Genomic DNA, 24,851 nt, shown 5'->3' on the forward strand with positions numbered 1-24,851 from the left:
GAAACTCATCCTTTGAGAATAATGGCCTGCATACAGAACTTCTGAAACAGGAACAATGAAGGATGGGACATTTTCAGAATGCCCTTCACATTAAATAACCAGATAAATAAGAAGTACAAAGGAATCACAAAGAGCTCTTCTGCTTCTAATATGACTGGTAAGCTCACACCAGCCCTAACCTTCCCATTGATAAAAACTATGAATACCTAAAAATTTCTTGTTTCAATCTACCCAAAGATACTGAAAAGTATATAAAAGTAAAAAGATTCTGGAGAGATAACCAAAATTTGGTGGAAGACAATGGCACTGACAACTGTTGTTGACAAACATTGACAACTTTTAGCGTTAGGGCCAGTTGAAGTTAGAACCACAAAAAAAATTGAAACCCCAATAGAAACCCTCAATCTTTCTGGCCTGAAGAATCAGAGAACAGAATCTGGGACAAGCAAAGCTGCTAGAAGTGAGAGAAGGACACAGAGATGGTACCCCCAGATTCTGTGAATAAATTGTTTTCAGGTGTCTGACTGCTTCCAAAGTCATCATTAATAGGTTGGGCTCACTAAACACAGCCCAATCAAAGTAAAAAAGACTGAACTGAAATTTGAGCTACTGCCCAAGAGATAGAGTGGAAGCAAAGTAATTGCCTGGTAAAACAAAAGTATACATTCTTTTCAGAGGAATATAAAAGAATCCAGACAGTCACAATGTCACAATTAAGAATTACTCAGGCCTCCCTGGTGGCTCAGCAGGTTGAGCGCAGCGCTGTGAAGCTCTCCACAGCCTCTGCAGCGCCAGTTCAAATCCTCGCCGGCCAGGGAGATACCCACATGGCGCAGCAGACCTCTCCTGCCTCGCCCACTGCTCCCCTCAGCAGTGTATATCTGTCGTCTGCCTGTTCTGCTCCCTGCTCTGTCTCTGGTGAATCCTCTCACCCTCCTGTGCATCTGGCCTGTACCCCAGCTCTTGTATAAAAATAAATAAATCTTTTAAAAAGAAGAAAGAATTACTCAACAAAGAAAGAAACAGGAAAATAGGGTCCAGACCCAAAGTAAAGAACAGTCATTGAACACCAACTCAGATATTGATCACACAAGGATGTTAAAGCAGGTATTATAAACAACTAAGCTGGACGAAATAAAGGAAGTTTTGTTGGTGAAAAATTTTAAAAAACAGAATAGCTATATATAAACTATTGGAAGAACTAAATATAAATTTATAATTTAAACCATTGGAAATGAAAACAAAAAATTTTTAAATCACTGGATGGTGCAGAATTTGAAGACAGATCAATAAGTAGCTTTCAATCTAAAGAACAGAAAGGAAAAAAAAATAGGGATTTAAAAAGAGAAGAAAGACTCATGAACTGTTGAGAGGATCAAGCAGGAAAGAATCATTAAAATCAGGGCAGTAACTAACTTCAGGAAAAGCACTGTTGTGTGGAAGTGTTTCTAGGCTGCTAACCCCCCTACAATCACCATGTCGGGAATCCTGGGTATGCACATTAGACTATTTTTGGCCTTTGTACTCTGAACTTGCCTATTACGCTAAAGGGATTTCCTCAAGAAGTGGACCTAGAATGCAACAGACACAATGGTTCACTCTTGTAGCAGCCATCTCTGCCTCTAACTTCTACAGAAGATGTAAATATCAAGAGATTCTTTGCTATTTTAAAAAGTCCTGCAGTGTACACTCATTTCACTTTAAGTCACTAAGTCACAAGTTTATTTATTGATCATAAAACTTTAATTTTTTTCCTCCACAGCATCTCATTAGACTAATTTTACATAGAGCACTTGGGGATATCTGTTTTATAGGGTCAATAATTCAATATTTTAAATATTTGAGATCTGAAAATCTGCCTATGAAATTCAAACTGGTTTGAACCCATTTTGTAGTTTTGTGGTCTCTTTGATCCTTTTGATAGAGTTGTCTTATGTTTTGTAAAAGCACAACTCATAGTTAATAGAGCAGGGGGGAAGTAACTCTGGATTTGTATAAACTCAGGGCTTATTAGCTGTGAGCCCAGGCCAGAAAATCTGTATCTCAGGGCTTCTGTGGAGAATGCCTGGTATTTAGAAATATTTAATACTTGGAGTATTTAGGTGGTTTGGACAGATGCAACACTCATTGTACCAGCCCAGCAATCCTGGGGTCAGGGAATGGACCTGTTTCCACTTATTCCCCCTCAGGTTTTTATTAGCCCCACTTAACTGCATGAACCTGAGCAGTTTTTATCAAGCAAGGATGGATTATCTGATCGTAGGACTTTTCTTTAATGGGTGTGAACTTTGACAATCTTTGCAACTATGGCTCAGATCCATCTGACTCACACCTGTTGGCAGATAACTTCAGGAACATTAATGTGTTTCCCTGAGGTTCACAGTCCTCCAATATATCCCCTAAAATATCTGTTAATCTAGAAGCAGTGTGTAGAAGAAAGTGTATGTGTTCTAGAGCCAGACACATTTTAATCTGAGTGTTGGCACTTCTTGACCTATGGAAACTACTTAACCTATTTGTTCCTCAGCCTATTTGCCTACTCATCTGTAAACTATGGAGAATATTGTGCCTGGTTACCATAGTTGGTGAGAGAATGAAATGTGTAAAATCAAATATGTAACTAAATAAGTGAATATGTAAGGTGCAAAGAGCAATGCCCAACTTTTGGTAAATGCTCAACAATTAACTCCCTCCTCTAACTCACCAACCTACCTCCCTATCCCAAAAGTGGACAATGAATCCTATTGAGCAAACCAGGCTTGAACCTCAACAGCTTATGGGAAGATATCTCTGATCCTACAGGAAAACCTAGTGTAGACTAAGACCATATGACAGATATTGTTAGGGGGAGAGGACATCCTGAATGAACTCCACAAACTCAGGTTTTATATACCCCACCCCCAGCCCAGACCAGACATCCAAGGCACCAAGGACTGAAAATCCCATAATGTCATCACCACCAAAGGGAGGATTTCTGGGAACTATGGGTGGAGTTAAGCGGCCAGGCCTGGTACATAACCAGACTTGTGGGCCTTGGGGTTGTTGGATTTTTGTTGGCCTTCAGCTGCTGCTGGTGTCCCAGCTCAGCAGAACAGGTAGGACACATTCACCAATTTCTCTCTCTCTCTCTTTCTCCCTGGGTTATTCCTCTCTTAATTTTCCCTTTCTGTAAATAAACCCTTTATTGACCTTTTTTGTGTGTGCCTACAGTTGAGTCTCATTTAAGTCCCTTTTTGGCATGCAGGTGAGGGCCAAACTCAAGCCAACCCATTTCCATTGGCATTGCCCCGTAACAATATGAGAAACATTATCCATTCTTAGCTGCTAATATGTTTCTGTACTTCTACTTTGGAAGTACCCTTAATATTTTTGTGTTAAAAAGTAAAGTTAGTTGCATGAACAGGATATATTCTTTTTTGACTTGCCTTTTCCACTTAACACTGTTGTATTATCCAGTGTTATAACACTGTTATAGTATGCTTATTTTTTGTGTCATCTTGACTTTTTGTAAATAAACCCTTTATTAACCTTTTTGTGTGTGCCTGCAGTTAAGTATTATTATAAGTCCTTTCAAAGCACATGGGTGAGGACCCACACTCAGGTCAATCCATTTCACACGGGGGTTGCCCTGTAACAACTTCAGACATTTTAAGCAAGAAGACAACACTTTGAATTAAGTTTTGTGTTCACTTTTCCTGCAAACAGCTGAAGTTCTTTCTGCTCATTATAAAAGTGAAACACATGATTAAACAGAACCCTAGTGGAGTCAGCTGTACCTTCTCCTAAAGAAAAGCATATACAGGAGAGAGTCTAGATACCTTCTGGAAGAGTGTTTCCAGACCAGAGATGACAAGGACACATCCACTGCCCACCCTTCCCAACAGACTGGATGGGATGAGAGAAATGTGGGAGCAGACACAGAGGCAATTAGCATCTGGGATAAGCCAAAACAACTAGCCAAACAGCTGGCTCAGTGTGAACTCAAACACTTGACAACCCACTGAGAGGGGTGGGGGAGTGGTGGTGGTGATGGTGGTGGATGTGTGCATGTGTGTGTGTGTGTGTGTGTTTAACTAGCTTGCAAACCCTCCTTCATCACATGGTCAATTTGTTAGGGGGAAAAGGCAGTCCCAAAGCAAATTCCATACAGGCTTTGTGGACTCCACCCCCACCCCAGGTCAAAGCCAAAGACACTGGGAACTCCAAATCCCATCACCACCAAGGGAAGGTGGCTGGGACCTGAGGGTGGGGTTAAGCAGCCAGGTGGATACAAAAGGCAGACACGTGGGCTTTGGGGGCGCTCTCCATTTTGGGGCCCTCGGCCAGCTCGCGGCGTCCGTCTAGCTCTGAGAGTGACTTTGGGGTTTCCAGGTCGTCGGATCGGGTAGGACGCATTAAAGACTTTATTTCCCTATTTTCTCCCTGAGTTGTACATTTTCCTTATTTCTTTTTCTCTTGTAAATAAACCTTTTATTAACCCTTTTGCGTGTGTCTGTAGTAGAGTATTCATAAGTCCCTTTAAAGCGCGCGGGTGAGGACCCACAGCCAGGAACCCGTTTAATATCGGGGTTGCTCTATAACAAATTCAAAAGTATGTTTTTGTTGGCAAAGAGCAGAACCAGAAGTATCTGCAAATAGGTATCCCCATTACTATTGAGATTCAGATCTAGTTTCACCCTGTCTTTCATGGGAGAGTTAAGGGGTGGTATTTACAGGTATGCCAAAGAGTGGTCAATAACATAATAGAGATAACAGACAAGGGAGAATGAACTTGAAAACAGAGTGATAAAAATTATTTGACATATTGGGCCTCCCTCATGGCACAAGGGGTTAAGACCCAACCTATGAAGCTGTCCACAGCCACTGCATCACGAGTTCGATCCCCAGCCGGGGAAATACCCACATGGTGCAGCAGACCTCTCCTGACTCGCCCCGCTGTTCCCCTCAGCAGTGCATTTCAGTCAATCCTTCTGTTCTGTTCCCCACTCTGTCTCTTGTGAATCCTCTCACCCCCCACACTTCTGGCCTGTACCCCAGTTCTTGTATGCATAAATAAATAAATCTTCAAAAAAAAGTATTTGATATAAACAACAGAGCAAAAAAAAAAAAAAAACAGAAAAATGATCTGAGTATCAGGAACCTTGTACAATATCAAAGGTCGAACATTTGTATCATTGAAATTCTAGAAAAAAAACACATTGGTACAGAAAAGTAAATGTGAAGAAATAATTGCTGAAAACTTCTCAGATGAAGTAAAAAACATAGCTTTGAAGATTTGGAGAAGTGAGCTAATCTGAAACAGTATAATCTCAAAAAAAAACATGCCCATACCAAGTCATGTCATAATAAAACTGCTGAAAACCAAAGATAAGTAAAATATCTTGTAGCTAGAAAAAAAAAAAAAGAGATTATACACAAGGGAACAATGAGTCAAATAACTATTTCTCATGAGAAACTATGAAGGTTAAAAACAGAAGGTCAAATTTTTTACAGTGCAAGGGAAAAAAAGAACTTAACTAAGGATTTGAAATCCATAATCACTCTTGAAGACTTTAACTTTCCTCTTACAGTAATTAAAAAAAGAGACAAAAATCAGCAAGGATATAGAATTCCTGAACACCAATATCAACCAACTTGACCTAACTAACATTTATAGAACACTTTACCCAACAACAACTGAATGCATACTTTTTTCAAGTTTACATGGAACACTCACTTAGACAAACCATATCCTGGGCCTCCCTGGTGGCACAGAGGGTTGAGCGCAGTGCTATGAAGCTGTCAGCCTCTGCAGTGCAGGTTCGATTCCCGGCCAGCCAGGGAGATTCCCGCATGGCTCGGCAGACCTCTCCTGTCACGCCAGCTGCTCCCCTCAGCAGTGTATTTCAGTCAATCTGCCTGTTCTGCTCCCTGCTCTGTCTCTGGTGGATCCTCTCACCCTCCCGCGCCTCTGACCTGTACCCCAGTTCTTGTATAAATAAATAAAATCTTGAAAAAAAAAGATAAATCATATCCTGGGCCTTTCCTTAACATAAAGCAAACCTTAATAAAAATTTAAAAATTAGTATCATATAACCTGTTCTCTGCCCATAATGGAATTAAACTAGAAATCAGTAACAGAAAAATATATAGATAATTCTCAAATATTTGGAATTTAACCACAATTCCAGCTAGAACCTGTCAAAGAGGGTATCTCAAGGGAGGTTAAAGATACCATGATGATAGACTTTTGAATGAAGCCTCAGTTTTGTTATATCAATTCTCCTCAAATGAATCTCTAAACTTAACAAAATCCTTAATAAACATCCCAGCATAGCATACAGATCACAACAAGTTGATTCTAATATTTATGTGGGAAGTCAAAGGAACTAGGCTAAGCCAAACAATTTTGAAAAAGAAGAACAAGTTAAAGGACTAAAACTGTATGATTTTTTAAATTTATGATAAAAGTACATAACCAAGAGAGTGTGATAGTGGCAAAATGATAGCCATATACCTCAATGAGACAGAATAAAGTATAGATTAAGATCCACACAAACGGGCCTCCCCTGGTGGCGCAGTGGTTGAGCGCTGGGCTGCGAAGCTGCCCGCAGCCTCTGCAGCGCCTGTTCGATCCCCGGCCACAGGCGAGGGTCCCCCATGGTGCGACAGACCTTTCTTGCAGCCCGCTGCTCCCCTCAGCAGTGTACTTCATCAGTCTGCCTGTTCGCTTCCCTGCTCTGGCTCTGGTGAATTCTCTCACCCTCCAGTGCTTCTGACTGTACCAAGTGCTTGTATAAATAAATAAATAAATCTTTGGAAAAAAAAAAAAAAAAGAATCCACACAAACAAGGGCCCCCCTGATGGAGCAGGAGTTAAAGTCTCAGTGCTATCAAGCTATCACCAGCCACTGTGGCCTGAGTTCGATCCCTGGCTAGGGAGCTGACACACATGGCGCAGTAGACCTTTCCTGTCTTGCCCACTGCTCCCCGCAGCAGTGTATTTCAGTAGATCTGCCTGTTCTGCTCCCCACTCTGCCTCTGGTGAGTTCTCTCACCTCCTTTACCTCTGGCCCCATTCTTGTATGCATAAATAAATAAAATTAATCTTAATAAAAAATATCCACACAAACATGGTCAATTGATTTTTCACAACAGTGTAAAGGCAATTCAATGGAGACAGGTTATTCAACAAATGACTCTAATAATTGAACATCTCTACAAAAGAAGATTAATCTCAATCTCTATCTCAAACCTTATACAAAAATTAATTCAAAATAGACCATACATCTAAATGTCAAATGCAAAACTCTAAAACTTTAGAAGAAAAAGAAGGTAATATTTAGGAACTTAGATTAGGCAATATCTTAATTTTCTTAGGTATAAAGCAAAAATTATATAAGAAAAGATTGGTAAATTGGTCATCATCAAAATTTAAAACCTCTGCTCTGGGAAAGACGCCCTTAAAAGGAATGAAAACATAAGACACAGATCGGGAAAAATATTTCACCAATCACATATGTGACAAAGTTCTTATATGCAGAATATTTAAAGAATTCTCTAAACTCAAAGAAACCAACTCCAATTTTTAAAAGTGGGCAAAAAAAATTGAACAAACACATCCGGAAAGGAGATGTATGACTAACAAGCACATGAAAAGATGCTCAACATCATCAGTTATCAGGAAAATGCAAAGTAATCCACAATGAGATAGCACTATAGAATGACTTTTTAATATAGAATCACTATAATAAAAATATTTTAACTGATAATATCAAAAACTGACCGTGAAGAGAAGTAACTGGGTGTGTCATACAACTGCATTCTAAAAGTGATGCAAAATACAGCCGCTTTATAAAATTAAGCAATGTTTTAAAACTAAAGCTTACACTTGTATGACCAAGCAGTTTTTATCCTATGTCTTACACTAGGGAAATGAGAACTCTTGATCACACAAAAACCCATGTATGACTATTTTAGAAGTTATTCATAATTGCCCAAACCTGGAAATAATCCAAATATCCTTGAATGGGTGATGGGATTAACAAACTGTGTAATAACCACTCAACAGAGTCTTTCTCAGCAATAAAAAGGAATGAACTGTATTGATCAAAGACATTATGCTTAGTGAAAGCAGACTCAAAATGTTAAATACCATATGGTTCCCTTTATGTAACATTCCAGAAAAAGTGAAACTACAGACACAGAGAACAGATCAATGGCTACCAGGGCCTCAGAGTGGGTGGTGGGTTTAACCACAAAGAGGAGAAAGAAGGGAAATGTTTTAGGTGAGGAAACTACTGTGGTTCTCCTCAGTATTTTGACTCTGTCAAAATTCACAACACTAAATCCAAGAAAAAGAAAACAGGAACAATTAATATAAATTTAAACAAAAGCTAGTTCTTCAAAAGGTTAAAAATAAACTACTAAACTTGCCAAATTGAGCAGGAAATAAAACAGAAATCACTAATATCAAGAACAAATAAGTTTTACCAACATTAGAAGTATGCCAGTGAATTTACAACTTAGATACAATGGACACATTCATTGAAAAGACATATGCTAAGCTAATAACTACTAACAAAGAACTTGAATATTCCATATCCATTGAAGATATTGGAAGGAAGGACCTTCCTATAAAGAAAGCTCCAGGACCAGTTGACTGCACTGGTGAAATGTGCCAAAGATTTATAGAAGAATCATAACAACTCCATCCAATCTCTCTGGAAAACAAAAGATAAGGTAATTCTTCCCAGTTCATTTCATTATTTCCTAAGGTTAAAAATATCAAACAGAGAGCAGCGTTATCATTACTTACAAGGTCCCCAAGTCAAAATCATTGCCCAGGAACTCCTCCAGCAGACTTGTATCCAGAACTGGGTTCTCCAGAGTGTCATTGGCCCCCTGAGCTGCAAAGGCAAATCAAAAAGCTTGAGACTCAGGAAAATTTCAGAAAGGCTAATGGTTAAAAATCAATGACTGCTTGCACCCAAGATTTTCAAAGCAATTGAATGGCATGATGAATCTATTGAGAAGTGTGATCATTCCTACCATTCCAATCTTTCCTTCAGGAATTTTATTTATTTTTTTTTTGTATTTTTTTACTTTAACATTTATCATTTTTAAAAATTTTTTAGACAATATTTGCTTCCCCCACCCCCTCAGATTGAGTCCCCCTAGAATCCTTCCCCAAGGCATCACCACAGTCCCCTGTGCTCCTCCCTCCCTCCCTCTGATCCCTCTCCCACCTCCTCCCCTGCAGTATGTCTCTGGATCAAGAAAATGTGGTATGTATACACAATGGAATATTATTCAGCAATCAAAAAAAGATAAACTCATGCCATTCGCAGCAACATGGATGGAGCTGGAAGGAATTATGCTCAGTGAAATAAGCCAGAAGGAAAAAGAAAAATATCGGATGGCTTCACTTATAACAGGAATATAGGGGACCCAAATAAGACATCAGTGCAAAAAATAATAATAAAATAACAGCACAAAACACAACAAAGCAAAAACAGTTATAAACCAGAGGAATCTCTTTAGATGTCACTCTCCTCCAGCAGCCTTCTCTGATTGTACAAAACTAGGTTAGGTTTCCCTAAACTATGTATTGCTGTTAACACTGTGGGTTTAGTCTTGTTAACTGCTTGCTTTTGTTTTTGTCACTCTATCTGAAGTCTTTAAGAAGGGTCTTCCTGGTGGCCTAAGGGTTAAGTCTCAGCGATATCACTGACACAGCCCATTTTGATGATAGCTGTGTTCAATCCCTGGCCAGGGAACTACCCACATGGAACAGCAGATCTCTCTTGTCTTGCCCGCTGCTCCCCTCAGCAGTGTATATCAGTGGATCTGCCTGTTCTGCTCCCCATGCTGTCTCTGATGAATCGTCTCACCTCCCTCGCCTCTAGCCTGCACCCCAGTTCTTCTACACAATAATAAATAAATAAAATCTAAAAATAAAGTCTTCAAGGACAGGGGCTGTGTTTTTCATACTGTATCCTCAGAGATCTATGGTGAGAAAGGGCAGCAATAAATATTTATTGGATGGATAGATGGACATATGAATGGCTGGGTGGGTAGGTGGGTGGATGGATGGATGTGCAGATTATTTCCAGTTAAGTTCAACATATCTTGCTTCACATCTTTGTTAGATTTCCACAATGTAACACAATAATTCTGGTTAGATATTTAAGAGAAAAAAACCAGGATCATTTTCCTGTTTCCATACCAAAAAGCCTTAGAAAGAAAACTGAAATGAATAGTCTTATAATCTTTACCAAAAAGTCATTTTTAAATTCTACTATCCCACTATTTTCCCTTTAAATTCTTTTTATTCTATTAAATTCAAATAAAATTAATATTTTAGAGTAAATTTAATATTTTAATTAAATAGTAATTCAAGATAAGATCCATTTCTTATAAAATTATTTCTATCATCTACTTATCAGTCCTTCCATCTATCCAACTATCTGTAGCTATTCATAGAGAGGTGTTGAAATTATATTTCACCACTACTTGATATTGATGAGATAATAGGATTTAGAATGATTTATTCTAAAAAAATTCTTAATATACATTTGCAAAAATGCTTTCCACAATTTTGGAAACAGCTTTTAATTTTAAAATGATTTTCTAAAGCAAGTAAAAAAGCAAATTCCCAAAATCGTCTCAAAAATAAAGTCTAAAATTTAGACCAATACTCCTGATGTTGAGAAAATTTTCATTCCTGCCTATCAACCTACTGTTTTACAAAAGAAAAAGGTCCCAATGGCATCATGGGTCATGCTTTTAAAATCTTAACATGATAATTTCTCCACAATTTTTATAAATCTGGAACATAGAGCATAGAAAGAAGAAAAGCATCAAATTCTTTGTATGTAGCCAACATAAAACTCTTGCCAAAATCTGACAGAAATGAGACCCTAAAGAAAACCAGACTGATATCACTTGTGAATATTACACCAAAATCCTAAATACAATTTCTAATATAAGTAAACATTTTTATTCAGAGAATTTATCACGGAACACAAAGGTGCCTTCAACTTAAGAGAAACATCACAAAAGTAATATACAAAAAAAACTTCTAAATTCAAAAAATAGCTACTTAGAAAATTTAATGCAAAAGAGTCACATTTATAATAGGAATACTATTCCTAGAAACAAATTTAATATAATAAAAAGGAAAAAACTCCAAAATTCTGTCTCATAATTAAAAGAAAACTATTTTTATGGTGATAATTTTTATGTTTTATATATATGTAAAATAAGATACCTGGGGAAACAAACAAGCAGAGCATAAGTAAAAGAAAATTTTAAAAAACGAAGAGCATATTTTGTTTGGATAAAATGGGGCAATGGTGTGAAGTTGTAAACACTCAAATCTATAAATTAAAAATGTCCACAATAAAAATTTCTTAAAATAACAAAGTGATTCTAAGCTTATTAAAAAAATAATAATGCAAAAATAAAAACCTATGAGTAAATAAAAGAGATTTAGCAATCACATGAAAACAAATTTCTCATTGTAGCTTTACACAGACCAATCTTTTGAACAGAATAGAGTCTATAAATGAATTAAAATAAATTCATGGGAATTTGGTTTATTGTAAATTTATTATTTCATGTCAATGGAAAAAATAGGTTATTGAGTAAACTCTTTACAAGAAAATTAATTCCTAAATATATTGAAATTTTAAATAAATCATATGATTATAAGAAGGAAACAGGAATATAGGTTTGTATATTTTTTTAAGATTTATTTATTTATGGATACAAGAATTGGAGTACAGACCAGAGGTGTAGGTTGGGGGTAGGGGCAGTGGATGGGAGAGGATTCACCAGAGTGGAGAGCAGAACAGGCAGACTGACTGAAATACACTGCTGAGAGGAGCAGGAGAGGTCTGCTATGCCATGTGGGTAGCTCCCTGGCCAGCCAAGGATCAAACTCGTGCTGCAGAGGCTGCAAACAGCTTCACAGTGCTGTGCTTAACCCCTTGCGCCACCAGGAAGGCCCATATTTGTGTATTTTGAAAGGACAAAAGATCTGTCTAAAAATGGTGGGATACCAAAAAACATATAGGGAAAAAATCTATAAATTTAGTCTCATAAAAATTTAATTCTTTTGACTGCATTAAAAAAAAAAGGGTTGAAAGCAAATACTACCTCTAAGGTTTTGTATTAATATTTCCCAAATCAACATCTCTTAATGATTGCCTATGTCCCGCCCTAGAAAGGGTTCTTGAGGGCAAAACTCATTCTCTTATTCGTTGCTGCTCTCTCATTACCTAGCCCGTTTCTGACTCAAGAGTTCATGTCAAACGGTATTTATTGAATGAACAAATAAATGAATGTCTTCACTAGCAAGCGCTGGACTATGTATCTTGGAGGAAAGAGGTGACCTTGATGGGATTTCCTCTCTATTCTGCCCACCTTCCTTTACTTTCTCTGATTCCTGGGGACACACAGTAAGTACCCCAGCAACAAAGGGAAGTGAAATCTGAAACCCAGATTCCTTGAGCACCACAGCTCAAAGTAAGCCTTTGTCTTACCCAGCAGTGTGAGCCCATGAGAACCTCCCACTCCCGGGACTCCTTCACTGCCCTCCACCACCAGCTCCAGGAGCCATATCTGGAAGCCAATGTCCAAGGATTAAACAAAGGCAAGCACTGTGCCAACTGCGGGGGGAGCCAGGCTTGCTGGAGTCCATTACTCTCTAAGCTGCCATGGAAAAGCAAACACAAACGCAGTGGTGTGTTGCAATAACAACACCTGAAGGGGTGCAGGGAGTGGGGGGGATCCCATAGCTCTACAACATAAATAACAAGGTAAACCCATGTGGATTCAATTTGAAAAATTAATTTTAAAAATTTTGCTTTCCAAATTGCTGCAGGTCATAGCTTTCAAAACAAGAAAAGAAAATGTACTCAGCCCATCGTGTAGACACTGCACAGTAGGGGTGTAATCCAAACCTAGTCTCAGTTCCCATTCTGTGTGGTGCACTTTGTTGTGAAAAATGCTTTGCTCTTCTAGAGAAACAACTAGGTTTGGGGTGGGTGGAGGGGGCTTTTGCCAACAATGGGGAACCAAAGTGTTTTTTTTCCATTTTATTGAAATCTGAAACAGGTGATAAGTAACTTAAGGAGACTTATTGAATTTATGGGGCTTTTCCAACTGCCTCTTGAACGGCAGTACTTCAACTCCAACTCCCACACTGACATCCCTCCTGTCATCCAGTGCACTGTAGTTGTCATGGGGCAAAATAGCTTTGCATTCAGATCACTGCACTAGTTAAAGAAAAACCATGATACGTTTAGCTTTTGGCTTGCTATCTCGCCCAAGGGCATTAAAGTAAAGCTTTTTAAATCTTGAATACCTCCCAAAAGGAAAAATTAATGGGCACCAGGGAAGGGTGGCAAGGAGGGAGTAAAAAAGACAAAGGAAGGGAATGAGAGATGGCCACCCCATCCCAGGGCATGGACTTAGAAATGTGGGCAAAATATGCGTAAGAGTTGAGATGGTCCAAAATGACCTCATAGCAGAGTTTAGCCTTGAGCTAGACATCAAAGAAAAGCTAGGAGGAGATGAGCAGGGCAAGACATTCATTCTTTCATTGATTCAACCCATATTTATTCATGCCTACTTCCTGCCGAGCACTGTACAATTTTCCAGGGACATGGAAGTGACAGGACAGACAAGATCCCCTCAGGGAATCTGCACTGCAGGGTGGAAAGGTGTCTATGGTGAGGATGGGGAAGACACACATGACACATGAGAAACAATTAACACGCAGGGCATTTTCAGACAGCGATGAAAATAAAATAGAGCAGCATGACAGACTGGGAGAAACAGCTCCTTTGACAGGAGGCCTTTCTCAGGAAGGAGTCAGCCATGCAAGGGTGGAGGGCGGGACATGCCAGACAGAGGGAATGGGCGTGGGGAGGGACAGGCAGAGCATGGCTGCTGGGTCATGCTTGCCTGTTGGAGTAACAGATCATTCCAGTGTGGCTGGAGCACAACAGCTTGGAGAAGGGGTAGGAGAGGTGGTCAGAGCAGCAGGAAGCCATTGGAAAGTGACATTATATGCTTTGCACTTTTTTCTAAATTTGAGTTTAATAGAAGCTACAAAAGATCAAAAATTGAAGTCCCACAACTATACAGATTAGTTAGCTTGCCCCAGAGCACAACTCAGGCAACTTCCTCCTGGGGAAGAAAGGCTGATATGCTTTGCACTTTTTAAAGGTCACTGGTTGCATTGTAGGAAAAAGTCATAAGGAAACAAGAACTGAAGAAAGCAGAGCAACCTGACCACTATCACAGTTGTCCAGGGACATTCAGAAGTTTGAAGTTCTCACTGTGGACCAAACAAAAGCATAAGCACTTTATCTGCATGATTTCATTAATCCTCATAAAAGCCTAGGAGGTGACATTAATATTATCCCCAATTTATAGAGAAGGCAAAGTGATTATATAGGTTATATGGCTTACTTGGGGTTACCCGGCTCATAAATTACATAGAAGAAATCCAACCAGGCCACCCTGGATTCCTGAGCATGCTTAGTCACGGCCCCAACACCACTCCCTCGACCCCACCATTCCCAGCAATGCCAGCCAGCTACAGAGATGGACTTGCTTCTACTACTGCACTGGACTTTGGTCAAGCTGCTTGCTCAAAGAAGCAGATGGAGGAAAGGATCTGTTTTGTTTCCTAGTGGAGCCCCTGCCGGTGTCCCATCTGTTTTATACAGCATGCACACACGAGCACACACGAGCACACACACATTTCCCAGGGCAGAAAAAGGAGGTGGTAACAGATTCTGACCTGACGGGTTACTTGCTTTGCATTGACCCCTCTCTCCCATCCCCATTTCCAGGTGGAAACAGATGAAACATACATAGTTCCCAAGACCTGTCCCCAGTGGCCTGTCCAAACCCTTAATGAACAAGGACAGATGATCCCCTCAGTAGCTGGCGTTCTCCAGCACTCCAAAGTCACATCTGTGCTTTTCAGACCCAAAGGAAATTATTTAACAAGATAAATCCATAGTGTCAGATAAAATTGTTTTCAGGAAGCCTTGCACACAGGGCAACTCTCAAATGGCTCTTAAAACAAATCTCATGCTTTTAAAAATAATCACTTTGCTCTAAGTGTCTTAAACACTTGTTTATAACACCCAACCCTCTGGGTGTCTCACCCTCTGCCAAGAAGGCTCAATTTCAAACTTTGATTCCAGTCTTTTCTAGAGTTAAGCTTTGTGGTTGGAAAAGGCTGCCACACTCCTGCTCACAGGAGAAGCAGCCCAGGCCTCTGGGGAATACCAAAGAACTCCAAAAGCAAAGCCCTTCCTTCATCTGAATTCTCTGCCTCCCCTTCCAGGCACAGTGACATCCACAGAGTGGTCATCTGTCTCACTGCCCTTGGCTTTAGGCAGACAAGAACAAAGCACGGGTTAAGAAGATCAATCCACTGGTATTTCCACCTATAAATCCATGTGGCACCCACACGAACTACTAGTAGACACATCTTTGGGGAAAAAATGCTATTTCAAAGGTCTAAGTAGAGCAAAGACCTTCCTTTCATTACTCCCTGCCTCCCCCAATGACTAAGTGCTACCCACATGGCGCAGCAGACCTCTCCTGTCTTGCCCGCTGCTCCCCTCAGCATGTCCACCACCCACCATGTAAATGCTCTACCCCATTTCCTTCTGATAAACTCCCTTTCACCACTTTCCTCAACCCAGAGGACCGCCATTCCTGCTTGTCTCTACTTTTACTTTTATCCCACAGCATCGATGCCCAGAGTGTTCAGAGAACAGGCAAGAAGACAAAATTTGTCTGCTAAGATTCTAAAAAGAAACATTGGTGATTTCCCCAAGTGATCGCCTTCAGATTTAAACATATAGTTCCCCTGTGTTATGCCAATGATCCTGAGAAATTAAAGCAGAAATGTTCATCGACATTCCAAAGAAGGGAGGGTGGAAAAGCACTCTTTCTCAATGGCTAAGGATAATTTTGTCTTGGAAATCCTCTGTAAATTAAATTGGATTTCAAATCTAATGTTGGTGCTTAGAGTTTTAACCAGTTCAGAATTACATGAAAAAAATATGATATTTTGAGTCCTCCCTCGTGGCACAAGTGGCTAAGAACAGCACTGTGAAGCTATCCGCAGCCTCTGCAGCACAAATTCGATCCCTGGCCTGCCAGGGAGCGACCCATGTGGCAAGGCAGACCTCTCCTGTCTCTCCTGCTGCTCTCCTCAGCAGTGTATTTCAGTAGATCTGCCTATTCTGCTCCCCACTCTGTCTCTGGTGAATCCTCTTACCCCCTGCACTTCTGACCTGTACCCCAGGTCTTAAATGCATAAATAAATAAATCTTTAAAAGATACATGATATTTTCCAGAAATATTTCTGGTCGTTAATGAGCAAATTATTTCATTCATTAATTCGATCTTTATTTAGTGTCCACTATGTGTCCATAAATAAAATCAGAGATGAGCTCACCATCCACTGAGAGAGGCAAGAAAATCAGCTCTAGCAGTACAGGGTGTTAAGTATGAGGATGGATGTAAATTTTTATACAACGGGATACAGACCACAGATGGCCAAGGACTTCCTGCAGGTGACACTTGAGTGGAAATTTTAAGGATAAATAGGGGACAGTTAAAAAAAAAAAACCCACAACATTCTAGAAACAGAAAAGAGCATGTAACAAATGAATCAAATAATCAACAGCAGGAATTTTTGGGAAAAGTGCCAATTGTCTGGTCAGAGCAAGGAGGGAGGTGGAGAACATGGCCGACACTAAGAGCACTGCCCCCCTTCATGGACCCCACTACAAGCTGTACTTTTATATCAACCTCTATAGCAATTATGTGTGATGTGTCTGCCTCTCTTTGCTCAACTCTAAGTCCCCTTTTGGGAAGAAATTTCTTCTTTTTGTACAGATCCTAAGCATATAGTTAACATGATAGTTATTTAATAAATACTGAATTTTTTAGATGAGTAATAAAATTTGAATGAACAACTGTGATAATGGGTGGGAGCTGTATCTAGGAAAACTGGCAGACACCCAGCTCAAGAAGGTTCATGGTATCAAGGTAAGGGCTTTATCTTGGAAATTGTGGCAACATTGAAAATTTTTTATCAGGGGGATGACATGATCAGGTTTATAGTTTTGAGCAGTCTATTGACCTGCTATTGCAAGATTGGACTGAGCTGGGCAACATCAGAGAAAAGTGTCTAGTCAAGGGCACTGCCAACATTAGTCTTCCCTCATTAAATCTCTCAATACACCATCAAAGGGCACCTACTGCTTTGCACCAAACCCACTGCCAAGTGATAGAGACACAAAGACAAAGCAGCCTTGATAGTTAAGTTCTTAGTTCTACTATTAGGCCTGCAGTAAAGCCTGGCTGAGATACTTCCCTGCTGTGAAACTTTGAGAAGCTTATCTAGCCTTTCTATGTTTCAATTCCCTTATTTATAAAATGAGGTTAATAAGAGCATCTACTTCATAGACTTGTTGTGAATATTAAGTGAGATAAAGCATATTAAATGCTTAGCATAGTTTCCAGCTCAATAAATACTGCCCCTTGTCATTACCAGCAGTTTCTGGCTCAAGAAGTACATAGACCTGTGAGAAAGGCTGACATAAAAATATTCCATAGCATACAGATGACACCTAAATGACCTAACAGGAGCAAAAGGGTGTCAGGAAAAGCTTCCAGAACACAGAGTTCCATGAGACTGGACCCTCCAGTTGCTCCTATTTTGGTGGCTGGGTTGGGAAGTTGCATAGGGAGATGCTCTGACATAGGAACTAGGAGAGAGTTAGATAAAGAGCCTAGAAAGGAACTAGAGAAACTCATTTGCTCAGGGGCAAGCCATGTCAGTCCCATTTTTGTGATGTTGGAAAGAGAAGTGAGAAGCAGGTGACTGTCCCCAAGAAAAATTCTACCTAATGAACTGGAATCTGGGAGTCTCCCAGATAATACTACAGTGATCCAGGAAACATCTAATCTATTCATTCAAGCAGAGTCAATCTGCCCCATTGTTGGAGATAGTGACCCAACTAGAAGACTGTCTCTGGACTTTAACGTGATATGAATCACCTGAAATGTATGTGCCCAATAATCAAAAGATAAAATGAAAATTAACCTTTATTCAACTTGAGTAAAATAAACTGTTCAAGCAATATGAGATAGGGAAACTTGGTTTATGAGTAAGTAGATGATAAAGACATGGGTCTTTTAAAGACAAAGAGACTAATGACAGCGATGATAATAAAGTCATTGAATACAGAACTGGGATGATGAGGGCATTGTTCCTCCGTGCATACAACCAATCTTGATGACATGCGCTCCATGCCTTACAAGAAAAGTTAACAAAGAGAAGGGTAACCAGAAGAGAGCCAACAGAGTGTAAAAAATTACAAGTCAAGTCACATGAGAGTTGGTCAATGGAAAATGATGATGATGATGATGATGATGATGATGATGATGATAAAACTTAAGTTTATCAAGTACTTTTTACATAGTGTGATAAGAATTTTACATTTACTTTCTCATTTAAGCCTCACAATAATTTTATTCTATCATATAGTTACTACTATTATTCCTATTTTTCAGAAGAGCAAATAGTTTTAGGAGTTGAGGTAACTTACTCAAACAACAGTAACACAGCTATCATTGCAGGGTTTCTGGCATTTTCTACTATAACATAATGCATGTGTTCCTATACAACCTTGCTTTTGGAAAAATGAAGGGAAGTAGGTGAACCACTCAAAAGCTAATTAAAACAATAACATTCCTAATACACATATAAAGGACATGTCCAATAATTCATATTATTAGGTGCTTCAGCAAATATAGTAATTTGCCTATTTTTAAAAGAATATTTGCTAAAAAAGAGTTATAGATGCTGAAGTATAAAGGAAAGAGAGGAAGAATTTGAGATTACCATAATAGGTTGAAACCAATTACATTTGACCTGCCCTTCCTGAGCTCAAGGACTCTCCTCCCCTATGAGAACACCTTGAGCTTCTGTTAGCAGGAAAGAAGTTGGGTGTACCACTATTGAGCAGGCAGCTGACATATACAGCTTTAAAATTGTGTAGATCTAAAATCTTTCAGCATTAACGTTATTAATTCCATAGGAATGTAGTCTTTATTGCTTTTTTACAAACTCAGGAGCCACTTGGTATAAATAATAAATGATTGCTGATTGACTCACTACCTTTGGAGAGTTGCCCTTGTATGGAATTTGCACAGCTTCTTGGTGAATAATCAAAAAGCAGCATGGGATTTTTAAGTGGGACAGAAAAATGGCCAGTCTATTGAATCATTTAGCCTCTGTCCTCATTAAAGTATTTCAGTGGTTTCACTAGCTCATTGTGAAGTTCATACTTCTTTTAAATAAATGATTAAAACATAAATTAAGCAAGATCCTCTGGCCTTTCTGGGAGTCTGGGAACACATTTTTCCAGAGGTTTTAGAACCTCATAATTGAGTTTTTTCCAACCCTTCACTATGAGGATTAAACATTTATGTTTTGTCCATTTTCTCTTCAATAAATTACTAATGTTAATATACATAAGAAAAAATAGAACATAATCAACTGTATATTAACCAATATTAATTTTAACCCTGGAAAATAAATTTGGGAAACAGAAATTGATAACTTTTTTTAATGGTATAGGAATAAATATGACATTTTCTATTATAGGGATTCTTTTTGCTTTTATGTCCACGTGTTTGAAGAATTATTATTCTGGTCTGATCTATTAGAAAGTCTAATTTTTCTAAAAGTCAAAAAGGAGGAAGAAGGGAAAGAAGAAGGAAGAGGAAGACCCCCCAAAGCAAGAATAGCTAAGGAGAGGACATTCAGGCACTGACTTTACAGGAGGTTTAGCATCTGGAATGTGGTGCTGATATCAAATCCACACCTGCAAGGGCTGATCTGGCACAGCATAAATTCAAGAAAATGTATCTAGGAAGTTGCCCAACCTGTGGCTGTCAACGGTTCCTGTCCGGCCTCAGCAAAATCTTTTTTTTTAAGATTTATATATTTATACAAGAACTGGGATACAGTCAGAGGCACAGAAGGGTGAGAGAATTCACCAGAAACAGAGTGGGGAAGCAGAACAGGCAGACTGACCAGGTGAGGCAGGAGAGATCTGCTGCCCCATGTGGGTATCTCTCTGGCCAGCCCGGAATCAAACCCGTGCTGCAGAGGCTGCAGACAGCTTCACAGAGCAGCACTCAACCCACTGCACCACCGGGAAGGCCCTCAGCAAAATCTTATTGTCCTGCCAAGCCAGCCGTAGGAAGGGTGGAGCCCAGCAAAGCACTGGCTGAGGACTGAGTCTACAGCGTGGTGAAAGACAGATTCATGTTCTCTAAGATGTGAGAAATAAGTGAGGGAAATCCAGACGACAGAATCCTGCAAAGAGTTAAAGCTTGGAGGTGTTTTTTATCGACTCAACAAATATGTTTGTGTTCCTGCTACGTGCCTGTCTCTAGCTGCTGAACCTACAGGAATAAATGAGATGTAGTTCCTTCCTGTTGTCCACAGGAGACAGGCACAGAAAAAAGGCAGTGCATGCTTTGAAAGGTGAAGTGCAAAGTGCTGTGCCATGCAGGAAGCCCAAGGAAATGACACCCAGCCAGAGACCTAGAGGGTGACCCACAGTTGGCCAGGTGAACAAAGGAGGAATGGGTGGTCCTGGAGGAGGAGCCTCGCATGTCTTGGAGGTAAGAAAAGCACAAGATTTGGAAAGTACAGGGCAGACCTAGCTTAAATTCCATTTCTACCGAACTTTTCTGGACCTGTTTCCTTATCTGGAGAAAGGAGATGGTTTTACCATCTTAGAGCGTTGGTTGTAGACTAAACGTGGTTACATACATAATCCCCTTCCTGACAGATTCTCTCCTTGACCAGTCTCCACACAGGCTCCCCTGGCCGCTTCAATTAGGCATATTTCCACGTTCCTTTCTACACTGTGCAATTTTAGCAAAAATCCTGATAAAAACACTGTAAATAGAATCCCCCATGCTCCCTATCTGATCACCCCTGATATCTAGTAGGTTCTGCCTGGCTTTAGCAAGCTTTCTGTTTGGTCATTCAAGCCAGAATCCCACCCTCGACCCCGCTTAGCCTGCTCCTTGGCTATAAGTTCCCACGTGCCTATGCTGTATTTGATGGTGAGCACAATGTCTCCTACCCACTGCAAAATTTCTTTGGATTTTCCAACCTTTACTGACTAATTATCCATGAACAAAAACAGACATAATTAGAAGCTTTGACACCTTTCAAGGAAGTTACATGCCTCAAAGCCAGCTTCCCCAAGCCCTGCCAACACATGACTGAATGACCTGTTTGAGGTCTGTGGTTACCAAGGTCAGTAGACAGCATTTTTCACATGTCTTTTATACCAGCCCAGCCTTTCCTGAAAGGCAACTAACAAACCCAAAGAACTGGTTCTTTTACAGTGATGATGTCTCAGAACACAGGTAAAATTAAGCAAATTTGGTCCCTAAACTAAATTTGCAATCTCCCAACTTCAGAACTTTTCACAAATTTACTATAAAATCAGCACAAAATACTTTAGAATATTCAATAATAGGATAATAATGACAATGTAGTCCTTACAGCTTTGATTCTATCCTCAAACAAGGAATGCTCACTATACCTTGGAAAATATGGTATTAATATTTACTGTCTATCTTTTCTGAAAACATTGATTTCAAGGCCAACATGGGAAAGCTGAACCTTTTACAATAAAAGGAAATACTCAGTACTTTGTCCTTTGTTGCTTGGCAACTAAGGGCTATAAATGGATTTTATGATCATAGAGGCTCAGGAATTAATGTGAACATGTAAAAGTTATAGTAACTCTCTGGAGACAAGAGCAATCTTTGAAAAAGAAATGTACGGAGATAAATAAATACATATATATGTAATAATATAGATATACTCACTCTTATTTCAAAATAAAGCAAGCAATTTGATTTCTTCACATTTGCAAATATTCTAATAAGAATTAATAACTATCATGTATTTCATCAGTTCAAAATTTCATCATTCTCACAAGCCTAAAATGTAGGTGTTACTGCCTCCATTTTACAGATAGAGAAAAATGAACTTCTACAATATAAAGTATGTAATTGGTCCAAGGTCAACTACTAAGCAGCAGAGAATCAGGATTTGAACCCAGGTCTGCCTGAATCAAGGCATCGACAGCACAACATAGGGATTCCTAGGAAACAGATTTCTCAGCTCCTAATATTTAACAATATTGATACTTTAATCCCATAGGAATAGTACTATATCCTATTATCAAGTCATATGACATTCTCCTGAGAACACATTACTTCCCACTGTTACACATGACAATTATTTCTTACATGGTTATTTTCAGGGAATCAAATATCAGGGTACCACCTTGCTGAACTTTTTGTCCTATATTTAATCACCAGAAAGGACAAGATAGTGAGTCAAATACCTCCATTGATGCATGTTTTGCACAGAGCAGTATCACAGGTCAATATTGGTTTTTGTATATCTTGTATTCTTCTCAATAGCTTTATCTTCTGAATTACTGTAGCTGCCTGCTCTGAGAACATAAACCATCCCCTTTGAACCACTAACAGTTCATCTTATGGCACAGGAGCTAGGTTCTGCCAAAACATACCAGATGGCACTAACATACTAACCACTTACTCCAGAATAATTTCATTTACAGAATGGAATTACATGAAAATTGTCACACACACACACACACACACACACACACACACACACACATCCTAGCTGTTTTTACAGGAGCCATAAAGTTCCGCACTAACTCTACAGATGTTCCCTTGCATCCTGTTTAGAAGACACTCTGTGCATGTGCCAAGAACATAAACCTCAGGGAGAGACAGGCTTCTGTCCAACTCCAAGCTCTGATACACAAAAACTGTGTTATCTTAGGAAAGGCACAAACATGTGAATCTACCTTCTTATCTCTAACATGCTGATAACATCCTCCTGTTCATTTTATTGTGCAAATTAAGAATTAATACAGCTCAAGGTCTTAGTTCAATGTCTAACATCAAGTCAAGCATCACTTAAATGGCAGTGGTTTACTTACCGATCATAAGCTACAACAACTATAATGACAACTTTTGTTCATTCTACAACACTGATAATATTACCTGGACAATTACTCTATATAAAGTACTTCAGGTAATTCACCTTTCTTAATTCTCACTCCTTTCCCAGAAGATAAAACCTATTTCACTGATAGATGATGAAACAATCTCAGAGAGGCCAAGTCATTTGCAAAGGCAGCAAATAACTTAAATGGTTGGTGAGGTGGGATTTGAACCTAGGCCAAACTGTTTCCAGGACCTGTGTTCTAACTGCAGACTGGACTTGGGAGCTCCAGTTTGATATGTGTATTTGTGATGATGCCCAATTTCCAGAACAGATGTGGGTGGCATGTGAAACATGGCAAACATGCTATTATAAAACAACCCCAAGGTCATTCCTACAGCCCCAGGTCCATTAACTTGACTGCATTATCTGGTGTCTGGACCACTATTTTGGCTCAGATCTGCAGCTTCTACTACTGTGCTTGACTCCTAAATATCCTACAGACTTTCAAATACTGATTCTGATTCAGTTCATGACCCAGTTTGAGTTAGAGCCTGCTCCTCTCACCAAGGGACTTGGGTTTTAATTCTCTTCATCCCTTGTTAGTGTCTCTGCCATGATTGCTACTAAGAACCACATTCCTTTCCATTCCTTTCCTTTCCATTCCTTTCCTCTAATACAAAGTTCTCTTTAGGGGACACAGAGTTTCCATAGGAGAGAAAGCTCACTACTGTGGGTCACAGACCCAAGGATAGCCTGTGACTTCCTCCCCTGCATTCACTCTGATAGTAAAACATCTGTAAAGGAAAGGAGCACAAATTGAGTTCTTGGTATAATGTAATAAAGGCCCTGTTTTTCCACCAGAAGTTTTGGTCAAGAATCACATTCATTTAACTCAGATTTAATGAACAGTTGTGGGTAACTGCTACATGCAAGACACTAAGCCTGCAAAGATAAATGACACAAAGTCAAGTCTTCACCTGGAAGTACTTTTAGTTTCTATAGAAGACAGACATGTAAGCACATAAATGACACTGTGGTGTGAACGATGAATTTCCAGAGGTGTGAACAAAGTTCTAGAGAAAAGTGGAGAATTTTGTTTTCAATTTTATCCAGGGAAGTTTGCTGGATGAAGAAGTTGGAAAGCACATTCTGGGCAAAAAGCACAAAGACCTGGCACAGTCAAAAGCTGATGTTATGAAAGAGCAGCATGTATTCAAGAAAGCATGAGAGGCTCAGTGTAGCAGAGTTATCCATAACAACAACAGTGATAATGTCAAACACATAGTCATTGATGTATTCTTCTGGATATTGAATTATGTAACCTTCACAATCATCCTACTAGGTAAGTGCCAATATTATTTCAATTTTATAGATACAAAACTGAAACATAAAGAGATTAAGTAACTTGCTTACATCACATGGTTAACAAGGATGGAACCCAAATTAGACCCTGATTTTGGGGTATCCTATTAACCATCACATCAAACTACCATCACAGATTGTGAGTATGAGTAAGCACTCTGTGCTAAATAGTGTCTCCTCAACATGCATATGCTGGTGATATTTGGAAGCACTAGATTTAGATGAGGTCATGAGGGCAGACCCCTCACAAAGGGATTACTATCATTATAAAAAGAGCTATCAGGGCCTCCCCTGGTGGCACAGCGGTTGAGCACTGGGTTGCAAGGCTGCCCGTAGCCTCTGCAGCACCAGTTCGATCCCCGGCCACCGGCGGG

General features: G+C 39.5%; 1 protein-coding gene across 1 annotated transcript in view; it reads right to left on the reverse strand.

Annotated features, from left to right (window-relative positions):
• MYRFL (myelin regulatory factor like) overlaps window positions 1–24,851 on the reverse strand; it is a 103,601-nt gene that overhangs the window by 70,940 nt on the left and 7,810 nt on the right. The window contains exon 2 of the mRNA XM_037513182.1: window positions 8,797–8,887. Within this exon, the coding sequence (XP_037369079.1) occupies window positions 8,797–8,887 (91 nt within the window). The remainder of the gene's footprint in view (window positions 1–8,796; window positions 8,888–24,851) is intronic.

Source organism: Talpa occidentalis, unplaced genomic scaffold (genome assembly GCF_014898055.3).
Source record: "Talpa occidentalis isolate TD23 unplaced genomic scaffold, MPIMG_talOcc4v2.1 talOcc4.16, whole genome shotgun sequence".
Classification (NCBI taxonomy): domain Eukaryota; kingdom Metazoa; phylum Chordata; class Mammalia; order Eulipotyphla; family Talpidae; genus Talpa; species Talpa occidentalis.